Source organism: Protopterus annectens, chromosome 3.part0 (genome assembly GCF_019279795.1).
Source record: "Protopterus annectens isolate FY-2018-M chromosome 3.part0, PAN1.0, whole genome shotgun sequence".
NCBI classification, from domain to species: domain Eukaryota; kingdom Metazoa; phylum Chordata; order Ceratodontiformes; family Protopteridae; genus Protopterus; species Protopterus annectens.
In genome coordinates, this window is record NC_056731.1 from 224,298,537 (window position 1) to 224,311,773 (window position 13,237).

At 46.0% G+C, this 13,237-nt stretch overlaps 1 protein-coding gene across 1 annotated transcript in view; it reads left to right on the top strand.

Annotated features, from left to right (window-relative positions):
- The window catches only part of LOC122796810 (ATP-dependent translocase ABCB1-like), a 1,504,949-nt gene that overhangs the window by 98,273 nt on the left and 1,393,439 nt on the right, over positions 1–13,237 (top strand). Inside the window, exon 3 of the mRNA XM_044065546.1 lies at positions 695–715. Coding sequence (XP_043921481.1) covers positions 695–715 — 21 coding nt within the window. The remainder of the gene's footprint in view (positions 1–694; positions 716–13,237) is intronic.

Genomic DNA, 13,237 nt, shown 5'->3' on the forward strand with positions numbered 1-13,237 from the left:
TGTGCCACTGTAAAGTAGGTCACATAAGGCACCATGTGAGGCTAGTGTGCTGTGCCTCTGTCAAGCAGGGACACAGTGGAGATCCCAGGGGTTGAATTTGCTAAGCCACATCCATGTTGTTGGTGTGTGCTGAAAGAGGGTTGGTGAGGACCTCTAACAGTAAGTGGGCATCAATAACAGACTGAGGGGAGCCTTATCTGCATCGTCTGGACAATTTCACTGTCAACACTTTGTCATGATGATTATGAGGGATTGAAGTGTTGTGCCAGTACTGTTCAGAGATGTCCCCCCTCTGTGGGCTACTGCTCTGCAATGTATTAGCTCACTCTGTCTGTTGGACAGCTCATATATGACTGGTGTACACCTGACAGGTGTCCTGTTGTGGAGCAGTCATGGGTATATTTGGGATAGCATGATCAATGCAAACCTTCCACATGCTCATAGAATGCAGTTGTCAAGGATTATGCAGAGTGGCCTGTATACTCCCCCAGCATGGGTCCTTTGAAGTCTTCCACCCCAGTCTTCACAAGTGTAAAGTCTGCTTTTGATATATACACTTTGTTTGCAGTGACAACCTTGCCTGGGGGTGGGGATGGGATATGGATGTCCAGGGAAAGGTGGGTATGGTCAGATATCAACAATGGTGGTCTACCTCTGGTGTGGAACAGTGAGTACCCATGGTGCAGATGGTCAGGTGCAATATGTATTCCCCCTTGTGGCTGTGGTGAGTGGTTCTGCCATAGCACATGGACTCACAAGTTGTAGTGGCTGTAGGGTAATGTTGTAGAGGCCTGAGTAGTTCCCACACACAATATACCTGTACCTGACATTAACAACTGGAATGGTGTATGTGAACACCTGCATATCTTGGCACTGTTCCCAGGGAAGCAAAGTGTGTGTCCTGGATGTGGGAGGGGTGGTCTGAATTGGTTGTGTTGTGTGTTACAGGTCCTGTGGTCACGAAGCATGGTATAGAACATAACCTGCCGATGCGATGTGCATATCTGACCCTGAAGTAGGTGGCTGCAAATGCATATATATGCTATCCCCCACCTGACAGGTAGTACTAGATGTTCATACCTGTGTAGAAATAATGATGTCAGCACCTCATAAATACTGCAGGTGCAGAACAGATGACCAGTAATTCGGATAGTGCGCTCTGCTAATGCGTCTCCCTCAAGTGTCATAATATAGTTAGGTAGGGGTTTGAATCTTGCAAATGCTCAGTGTGGGTGAGCGGGGTTGGTGTGTATGCAATTCTGTGTGAAGGAAATGTCCCTTTTGGCAACTAGGAGAACACACAACAGGATGCACATTCCCCTTTCTAAACACTGATGATGTCAGCACCCTATAAGTACAGCAGGAGAAGAGAAACCTCCCAGTAATGCGAATAGCACCCTCCGCTAATGCATCCGTCTTGAGTGTCAAAACATAGTTAGGTAGAGGTTTGAATCCTGAAAATGGCAAGTGTGTGTGTTTGGGTGAGGGGGGTTAGTGTGTATGCAATTCTGTGTGAGGGAAATGTCCATTTTGGCAACTAGGAGAACACACTACAGGATGCACATTCCCCTTTCTAAACACTGATGATGTCAGCACCCTACAAGTACAGCGGAAGAGGGCAAATCTCCCAGTAATGCAAATAGCACACTCTGCTACTGCATCTCTCACTACTGTCATAGCACAGTTAGTTATGGCTTTGAATTCCACGCATGCCACGTGTGTTTTTGTCACACAGAATGCCCATGTGTGTGGGTTGTTGTTCACAATAATGCATGACATCAATTAAACCAGTAATGGCAATGGACACAGATGATATATGTGTGTGCCAAATACACATATGTACCTGTGACCTTCAATAGATCCCATGTCTGATGCCTGCCACATGTGAATACATGGTATTTGCACTGGATAACATTATGACTGTGGCCTTCTGTGCGGGTGCTGCATGTGGTATGTGTATATACAGTGTGAGATGTATATGGTATCATCCTAGCAGCGAGGGATACACATCTGGTCTGGGGCATATAGCCTACATGTTGTTGATGAACAGGTGCTGCATGTTTTCACCTGTTGTGGGAGTGGTAACAAGTTGTTCCATAGCAATGCAGTGACTACATGCTAGGAACCTTTCAGCTAGGGTGTTGTAGCTACAGTATTTCATCAGCATTCAGTAATACGTCAGCATTCCTGATGAGGGTATGATGCCAACCAAGGTCAACGTCATACCAGCCTGTGCCACATGCTCAGAGAGCCCTTCCATGTTCCCTATCATGTAGTCCAGGGAGGTACATCACAGGTCAGCCATAGTGGCATAGACAATGACTGAGTCATATGTGTCCATGCCTCTGACTGACCTGTATGCTTGTGTTATGTGGTGGACCATAGTGCCCCATGGGCATATCACTGTGACTTTCACCTTGTCCAGCCTAGTGAGTGGGACCTCACTGTACCGGACAGTAAAGGTACCTAACACAACTGTAGCAGGTGTGTTGTCTAGACGTACAGGCTGTGACTGTTTGGCACACAGGATTTCTGTGCTATGTGTTGCACGTGCTGTGTTCTGGCTTAACGTATGCCTGTGTGCCAGCTGCAGAGGTGTCTGTTGCTCAGGCAGGATGCTATTCTGAGGCTCCACGAATCGCCCAGTGTGTTCACATGTTTGGATTGCTGTCAGTGTAGGTCTACATCAGACTGGTATTGTAGTCACTTTAGTATTTCATGCCAGTACTGTGTTCAGAGTGCTTAGTCCCCAGTTTGGCTATGTGGTTGCATCTCATACATGTGTTGTACGTCCATGTGTAGGGGAGAGGGTTGACTGTGAACATGTGGCAGCTGTGACATTGCCACATGACCCACATATTCCACAACTGTACCATAGAGGTGACTGACAAGTGACCTTTGCACATGCTACCATAATATTGTGATTGCCATGGTGATTAACAGCACATAGGGCCAATGGGGAACAAGGTACATAGGTTCATAGGTTCATACTAGGCTATCTGCCCTAGGGCATTTATAAGCCTAGCCAGAATGTGTTTGGCTTTTGCCACCCATTTTAAATTTATTTTGCTATGCCCTTTTTTGAGGTTAGTATATTGTGCCTCTATCTAACAGTGACACAGAAGTGATACCCGGGATAAACCTACGATCTCCCATCCACTCATCAAGATTCCTCTTGAAGAGAGTCAATGAGGGACTCTGCCTAACCTGGACTGGGATTTTATTCCAGAGTGAAGGGAGCCTCTGGGTTATGAATCTGTCCCTCCAGCATGTCCTATTTATTTCAGTGCTGAGGTTCAAGTCTCTTGAGCGTGTAGTTCGATGGGATGTGGATTTTCTGAGGTGCAGCATGTCCATTAATTCCGGGTTGGACATGGCTTTATACGTCAGGCACAGATCACCTCTGAGCAGGCGGTATGCCACTGAGTAGAGCTGGAGTTTCTTTAACCGGGCAGCATATGGCATCTGTTTGAGCCCTTTGATCCTCTTGGTGAAGTACTTTTGGGGTCTTTCCAGTTGCTGCAGGTGTCTGATAAGGTACATCCCAAAAGGGGCATTGTACTCAATTATGGGCCTGATGAGGGATGAGTAAAGAGGCACGATGACCTCCCCTGATCTAGATGTGAATCCCTTCATGATTAGGTGGGCTATATAAAATGTTTTTCTAACCACTTTGGCCACGTGGTTGTCAAATGAGAGATTGCTATCAACTTGGGTCCCCAGGTCCCTAATTACTTCTTCTGTACTTAAGGGATTACCACCTATGTGGTAATTTGTGGGCACTTTGTTTTTTCCAAAGGGGGATGACTATACACTTTTTGGTATTTACCTTGAGGCCATGGCTCTGGCACCAGTTGTCTGTTTCTATGAGGCCCTTTTGGAGGATGCTTGTGTTGGCTGGAGAGTCTATTATGGCAGCCAGTTTGCAGTCATCTGTGAACTTGGTCAGCCACAGTCCTTCCGTGTTGGCCTGTACCTCCGAGAAATATATACCGAACAAGAGAGGACTCAGGTTTGAGCCTTGTGGGACACCACTTGTAACTGGTTTGGAGTCTGACATGGCTCCAGCAATTCTAACCATGTGGGTTCTGTCCTTGAGCCAGTTTGCAACCCATCTAGTGACATAGGGGTGTATATTTAAGCTGGTGAGCTTATCTATAATGCCCGAGTGGGGTATTGTATCGAAGGCTTTTGCGAGGTCCAGGTAGGCTGTGTGGACCACCTTCCCCTCGTCAATGGCCTTGGTGACTGTTTCAAAGAAATCAACCAGGTTTAAGAGGCAGGATCTGCCCTTAACAAAGCCGAACTGGGTATGATCCAGTGTCTGTAGGTCCCCAATATCTTTATTTATGAGGTCCATGATGATCCTTTCCATAGCTTTGCAGACCAAGCTAGTCAGGCTTATGGGGCGATAGTTTCCAGGATCTGTTGAGGCACCACCTTTATGGAGAGGGACCACTGTTGCTGTACGCCACTCTTTGGGCACATATCCTGTAGTAAGGCTGAGATTGAACAGTAGTTTTATGTTTGGGTTTAGCTCTTCTTGGAGTTCATGTAGGACACAGCCCAGGACACTGTCTAGTCCCATTGATGCTGTGTTTTTTGCTTTGGAGAGGGTGGCTCTTACCTGAGCATCTGAGATGTCAGGGGGGCAGCACTCTGCTGGGATAGATATTTGCCCTTTTGGTGTGGAGGGGGGGGAGTTTGCGCTGAACCTGTCAGCTAGGATGTTGGCAATGTCTATGGGTTCGGTGTATTTTTTGTCATTTTGGACTAATTCTGAGCATATCTGGGAATTACCACCCAGGTTCCTAACATAACTAAAGAAAGCCTTGTGATTATCCTTAGTGTCCTGTGCAATTTTCTCTCGAAGCTGGCCTTAGACAATTTTATGAGTGCCCGTAGTTTTTTGCTAATACTGATCAGTGATGCCTTCCCTTTTTGGGATTTTGCTCTATCATTTAGTAGCTTCCTCCTTCTATTGTATAGTTTCTTTATGGCTGGGGACCACCAGACAGAACGTCTGCCTTTGGAGGATTGGGTCTTGGTTTTATTTGGGATCGCATGATCCATGCATTCCTGAAGGTGTTCATAGAATGTGTTTATAAAGGATTCTGCGGTCTGGGACGTATTTTCCACAGGCCCGGGGGCTTTGAAGGATTCCACCTCGGTTTTGAGGAGTGTGAAATTTGCTTTAGAGAAGTTTTTCACTGTGGTTTTCTGGGCAGGGGTGGGGTCGGGATGTGAATATCCAGTGAGATTAGTTTATGGTCTGATCTTACCAGTGAGGGATACACTTCTGGTCTGGAGCATGGAGTCCCCATGTTGGTGATGATCAGGTCCAGTATGTTTTCCCCTCTTGTGGGAGTGGTAACAAGTTGTTCCATAGCATTTGAGTTTATAAATTCTAGGAACCTTTGGGCTAGGGTGTTGGAGCTAGAGTAATGCTCCCAGTCTATGTTTGGGTAGTTGAAGTCACCCAATATAATGGTGTTTGGAGAGACGTTCATATTTTCCAGTGTTCTTAGGAAGGCCGAGTGGGGTTTCTGGGTTTGGGAGGGTGGTCTGTAGCAGGCTATAAACTGAAAGCACATGGATAGTCACTGATGCTTTGTGCTTTGACACCAACCTGGAGGTGTGGGTATCTTTGATGAATATCGAAACTCCCCCTCCTTTTGTGGTTCGGTCCAAGTTTTGGGGCCGAAAAGTATGGTATGAGGTATAACCTGGTAGTGCTGCGGTGCTCTCGGTAGCCCTGAACCAGGTTTCTGTTACTGCACAGATATCAATGTTCTCCATGCTAAGGAGAGTTTTGAGTGTGTGCATCTTGAGGTTTAGACTTCTGGCGTTGAGTAGCATTACTCTTAGTTTTTTATCCCTTGTGATACCTATGGAGGTGGGTTTGTCCTTTGAGCCTTGCCTAAAAAAGGCACTATGGGGGTAGCAAGAGCCTTTGCCAATATCCGAAAGCCCTGGGGTGACAGGTGCAAGCCGTCCCTAGCGAAGCAGGTGGTTCAACAGAAGGTGAGTATGTGAGGGTGTAGTGCCTGTGATTAGTTAGCACTGGCATATATGACTGCTCACGTGGACAAATGCCAGGTAAGTCATATGCAATGTGTCACAGGCAACGTACATGTGAACAGGACACACAGTGACGTTCTGTCAAGTGAGATATGGACATACATATAGTAAGCTATGCAGATGTCACTAGGAGTCCACAGAAGCTCTGTAACTCTGCATTGAAGGTGGGATTAGTGTTCCAGGGTAACTGCAAGCAAACATGCATGCAAACAACGCTACACTAAGCAGGGCTGCATGTAGTCCATTGTACAACAAACAAGCTGTACCACTTCCAGTAGGTAACAGTGCAAATATGCAGGCACTATACACATGTACATGGAAATACACAGGTCAGATGGCTAGGGTTCAGTCTCAGCACACACAAGTGTACAGACCATGTACCATCAGGATGTACAATAACTGAATGGAAACCCAGGTGCTCATACCTGCAGTAATACACATGTCAAATAACAGACACTGAGCCTTCACTCAGTGGTTCCATACTTAGTAGGATGTATGTTACCTGGCCTGCCACCACAGTATCCCTGACACGTATGGGGACTCTCCCTCCTGTGACAGTTAGTTTTGTGTGTTGGGGCTGTCTAGCATGGTATGAGATGTGAGCTAGCAATGCTAGGGTGCTCCTGTGTGTCCTGTACCAGTCGTGTAGTACTGCATACATATCAACATCCTCAAACATCCGCATTGCAGAGTCCAGTGTGGGCAACATGCCACTTGCAGTTTACATGTCCATCATTGAGTATCAATACTTTCATTACCTTATCCCCTGTGCTACCTATGTATGTAGCCTTCTGTTGACATCCTTACCACCAGTATGCCAACATGTGCAGATGATACACTATGGTACTTAACATGGGTGTAGACAACAGTACAAGACAAACATACCCTTACTGCATCAGGCATGCTGGGATATACCCACAATTATATCAGCACACAGTACTGTTAACAACATGATACTATTACTACACGTCTATGTAGTCCCCCTGTGCATCAGCAACATGTTAACCTGTACCTGCACTGATGTTACAGATTGCAGGAGGTGGCACAGTTTCATCATATGCACAGGGTGTGAACTTGGTATGCCTGAGTCAGCCACCGATACCACCAATTGACATGTATGTGTATGTGTGTTGGTGAGGGACAGCAGTACAAGGTGGGGCAATGTTGATGCAGTGTGTGCGTGTATGCAGTAGCCCTAGGTGTTGTCAATTCGCATGTGTGTATGGATGCACGCAGTTCCACCTCATGGCTGCCATATACTGGTGTTTGTGGACAGCCACAGACTGTACCTGCCAGGTCATACAGATCAGTGTCTGTGGCCACGGACACGGTACCTGTGCCTTGCAGGGGTGCTACGGACCATATCCGGTACCAGTCCAGACTGGGTACTGTCATCAGAAGCAGGTTTTCGTTGACTGGACACAGATCCCTGTCAGGCCTGTCCAGAGCCACGTGCACGTTGTCTCCTGGGGCGGTCTGATGACAGCACAGACCCAGCATTGCTGGGGCTGCTGCTGGCACTATGGGGGCAGCCGCGGCCCTGTTGTCATCCGTGACAACTGCCAGCTGCTGCTGTTGCTGGCATATGCCCACGTCAATGCCTCAACCATCCACCATCGCCCTGGCTCATGGACATGTAGTTGTGGAACCGGTCTAATATGTCCCCACAACGTCTGTCTATGACATCGGTGAAATTACGGATGGCAGCCGCAATGTCATGCATACTGTCAGTCATGGCTGTGCGACATGCTTTCAGCTCCCTCAGACCCTGTCTGGTTTACCATTCCATACGTGACTGTGCCTGCATGACAGCCCGAAACATAGCTGAGGTTGTAAGACCTCTGTGGGCACATCTGACAGGGGCAGTACGCCCACGGATGCTCCCACGAGAACCCCTGGACATCTGTCTGTGTGGTACCATCTCAGGGCCATGCCCATGGTTGCTGTGTGGGGAAGCATGTGCCACAGATGCCACATTACCCTGGTCAATGCCCACTGTATCCTGTCCATCACCTAGGGACATTGGTGACAAAGGGTGTATTGGCAGGATAACTGTGCGCATTGATGGGCTTGATAGCTGTGTACTGTCAATTGGCTGACCAATGATGGACCCTGGCATACCTTCTTGTGCCATTACACAGATGTCATCATTATCAGTACCCATGTCACCTGATTCAGGTTCCCTGCTGCATGACACCAGAGCAGCACCGGAACCTGTGGGAGGGAAACAGGAAACACAGTTTACAATGTCTACACAATATTACCAGTGATGCACACATGCACAGGTGCACACATCCACACATGCCCACATGCACACATGCACACGTGCATAGGTGCACACATGCACACATGCACAGCTGCACACATGCACACATGCACACATGCACAGGTGCACACATGCACACAGTTGCACACAGTTGCACACAGTTGCACACTTGCACACTACTCAGTATGCGGGATATCAACACACAGACACAGACACACCTGCATGCTTACACAGAGCACTATTCATTGAGCCTAATATTACTATTACTATCAAGACTATTAAAGGTATTGTTAATACACACTCACCAGCATGGATAGGCTGCATTGCTGTTACACCGGAGGGATCTGCAGAAGTGAGGAAATTAATGTCAGTGGGCACAACTGTGCCATTGTTACTGAGTATGATACAGGTCAGTAGTACAACAGTCGCCTTTCACAGGTCAGCTGGTGATATTGAGAATATCACACTTGCACATTAAATACTATGATGACAGCTACAAACCAAGGACACACCTCACACATGCATTAACTACCAGTGTACACAACAGTCAACTATACATATGGCATATTACCTGCATGCTCGTAGTCTTGCTGCTGCGTGGCGCCAGCCTCCATCATAATGCATGTCTTCTGCTGTTGTTGTTGTTGGTGGGCTGGAGCCACAGCACTTATGAGTAGTCCCTCCAGTCTGGTGAGTGGGGGATGTGTAGCCACCCCACCACCTGTGGCAACCTGTTGCCTGTGGATATCCGATGCACGCTGATGGACATTTCTGATTAAATCACTGCAGTGATGTCGTACCTGCTCATATGTCCTATTATGCGTGCCTATGTCATTTACCCGACGGACCAGGTCTTGCCACAGTGCAGCCCTCTCCTGCTGATTCTGGCTGGTGCGGGAAAAGAGTATTGCATAATCCTGCACCAGGCTCTGGTGTATCTCCTCATCCTCAGCTGCAGAGTAAGCTGGATTGCGCTGGTGAGCCATGGTCCTGAAAAAGGAAATAACATGATATCAGCAAAATATGTCAGCAGAATTTGGCACACATACTACACATGCTACTCGACTGTTGTGATACAACATATCTCACATATATAGCATCTGTCTTTCTATTTGTGGATACACATGTAAATGGCCAGGTATCAGTGCTCAGCCAACAACTGTGCAACAGTACCTGGCACACTTCATACGGCATACTACCAAACCCCAGCAGTCAGAACACTGATTCAGGTCCAAAGCACCTCCTCACTCTGGGGGTTTGTATCGAGGTACTGTATGGGGTACCTTATCAACTACTGTGAGCTAACCACAAACTAATTGCCCTGGATATACATATCCCACCTCCACCACCAGCACAAACGACTACAGTGAATAACATTTCAAATGCAAACTTTACCCTTTGTAACAGTGACATGGTATCCTTTCAGCCCACTGGGCCAGTGGAAGACACAACCCACAATGCTGACCCCTTCACAAATTATTTCTACAGACATCTCTGAGAATGCATGGATCATGCAATCCCATATAAGACCAAGACTCTCTCCACAAAGGGACAGCATCCTGTCTGGTGGACCCCAGCCATAGACAGATTGTATAACAAAAGATGGAAGCTACTGCATGACAGAGCATAATTCCATAAAGGGAAGGCATGTCTGATCAGCACTAGTAAGGAGCTATTTTCTCTCATACAAACATCCATGGGCAACTTTGAGAGGGAAATCAACAGGGACACTAAAGATAACCACAAGGATTTCTTCAGTTATGTTAGCAACCTGGTCAGAAACCCTCCAATATGCTCATAGTTAGTACACAACAACAAATAATTCACTGAACTCACAGATATTGGCAACATTGTGGCAGACAGGTTCAGTGCAGGTTTTCCCCCTCCTTCTCTCCCAAAATAAGACATACTTATCCCAGTTGACTGTAACCTCCCTGTCATCACAGATGTCCAGGTGAGAGCCGCCCTCAGAAAAGCAGAATACACAACATGAATGGGACCTGATGGTATCCCCGGTTGCATGCTACATGAACTCGAAGAGGAGCTAAACACACATATAGAAGTGCTATGTAACACTAGCCTGACTACAGGATATGTACCTGTACACTGGCGCACAGCAGCAGTGGTTCCACTCCACGAAGGAGGCACCTCTACATACCAATACAATACAACGCAATACAATACATTACAATACAATACAATATGCTGTTGCCCCTGGGACTACAGCAGCATACTGTTCTGCTACCCTGACCATTGTGACACATGTGATGTGATGGTACCTGCTGCTGTCAAACAGTTACACAGGGTGACTCATATGGCATATTACCTATCTGACTAACATTCAGCAGGGGTATGTGTGACATGTACTCATGGGGAGTCTTGCTTCTTAACGCTGTGTGGTTTATTGCAGGGTATGTCTTATCTGTGGGTAGGAACCTGTACCTCACCATGTGCTCTCTATTGCAGTGTCATGGACGACACACAGCAGTCATTTAGGTTGTGGATGGTGTGAGGTGTTACTATGGTTGTTGGACATCTGTCATGGGTGTGACTTAAGTATGTAAATCCAGGAGTGGTAACCTCTATGTGGGTAGTATGTGTGTACTCTGTGGTGTTGTCATCACTGTGCATTGGTAATGTGTTTGAGTGCATTGTCACAGTGTTGTACATGTCACTGTGTCCTTCTCCATATCTGTAGCTGTCATGTGAGGTACATACCGTGGCAGCCATTGTGTGGTGTGGAGGGGTACACTGACCTACATGTCCATAGCTGACACACCATGTCTGCTGACACATACCATGTGCAGGTATTCCCGGAATAGTGTGCCACTGTAAATATATTTGGGGGGACTATTGTACACATTTATGACCCTGTTCACCACTGACACATGCAGTGGTGGGCAGCCAATCACATATCTGGTGGTTACTGGTGTAGGTGATTTGAAATGGGGTATGGTACTCCAGTTTTGACACTGGTGTTCACTCCATGCCTTTGTCACCAGGCACCTGTTGCAATACATCTGTACACATGTGCCTCACTCAGAATATATATACATCTCTCTCTCTCTCTCTATATATATATATATATATATATATATATATGTATATATATATATATATATATATATATATATATATATATATATGTCTCCTTCTAATGACCGAACGATTCGCCGACAGGAAATAACCGACACGAACGCAGTTGACCGACACGAATGAATCGACAGACGGAAGACCGACAAGGGAATGTGTAAGCTGACCTGGTAAGTATGCGATAGTGAGGGATTTAGGAGTGGAGCGGACAGGTAAGTGTGCAATACTCAGGGATGTAGGGTTAGGGTGTGTGATAGGTGAGTGTGCGTAGTGTCGGAGCTTGGGGTTAGGGTGTGTAAGTGAGTTAGGGTTAGGGTGCAGGTAGGGAGAGTGCGGTAGTGTCGGAGCTTGGGGTGGGGTGTGTAAGTGAGTTAGGGTTAGGGTGCAGGTAGGGAGAGTGTCGGTAGTGTCGGAGCTTGGGTTAGGGTGTGTAAGTGAGTTAGGGTTAGGGTGCAGGTAGGGAGAGTGTGCGGTAGTGTCGGACCTTAGGGTTAGGGTTTGGGTTAGGGCTAGTGGATATGTGTTGTAGTGTACTGTGTTGTTTACGTGTAGTGTGTCGGTGTTATGGTGTTCGTGTCGGTTTGTGTGTTATATATATATATATATATATATATATATATATAGGTCATTAGAAGTAGACCCATATATATATATGTCTGTATACATATACACATATATATATTGATGTACATATATTGCTATAGATATGGAGAGAGGTGGTGTGTGTGACAGAGAGGGGGTGAGAGTGACAGAGGGGGTGGGACAGGGGGAGTGTGAGATCGTCATATACAGTCATACCTGTAGATAGTCAGATCTGTCTGTCTATGTATATGTATCTACATATATCTGTATCTGCATGCGTGTATTACATATATATGTTTGTACATATTCTATCTATCTACATCTGTCTATGTATTCCTGCATCTCTCTCTATGTATGTATACATATATGCATAATATATATATATATATATATATATATATATATATATATATATATATATATATATATACATACATACATATATTGACATACATACGTATCCATATGATAGATAGGTATATCAACATGTTTGTTTACAAAACTGTATACACACACTTACATACTGCTAAACATACATAACTGTGAAACCTACTTTGTACTTTGCACTACAACCTACATTCAACCTACATTGATATGTGCACATATATGCTCTCACATACATATGTATGTACAGCCTTCACTGATAGTTGCTGTATGTCCCCTGCCCTTTGCATATCTTCATATACATATGGATACAGACCAATGACACATATGGAGGGTTCACAGTATGTAGACTTTTATAGTATTACTTTACATTACCTGTGTTTGTCACAGCTGCTTGTGTTGCCATCTGGTTTCATGTCCTGCTGCTCCACTTGCCAGTTGTCAGCTTTCAAGTGGTTGTTGCTGACCGGTTTTGTTTGTGTATGTTTAATTTTTTTTTCTCTGTCTCTCTCTCTCTCTCTGTCTCTCCCTACCTCCACAGGGTGCAATGAAAGTATTGCATGTGTGGACTGGGAGTACAGCATGCTTTTGTAGGTATCTGCATATGTCCATGTGATGGCCTCTGCACCAATTGTTAGCCAGCATTTGCTAATTGCATGCAGCCAGTTGTGTACTGATTGCAGTTCTCACTGTGATTTCAGGACAGTGCTATAAAAAGGTATGTGAGATAGGTGTAGCCCTTTCAGATTTTAAGGGCAGGGACCATGCTGGTATGCTGTGGACACTGTTCTGTGAGTGTAAAGGTTAGTATCTCTCTCATATTTCCGGCTG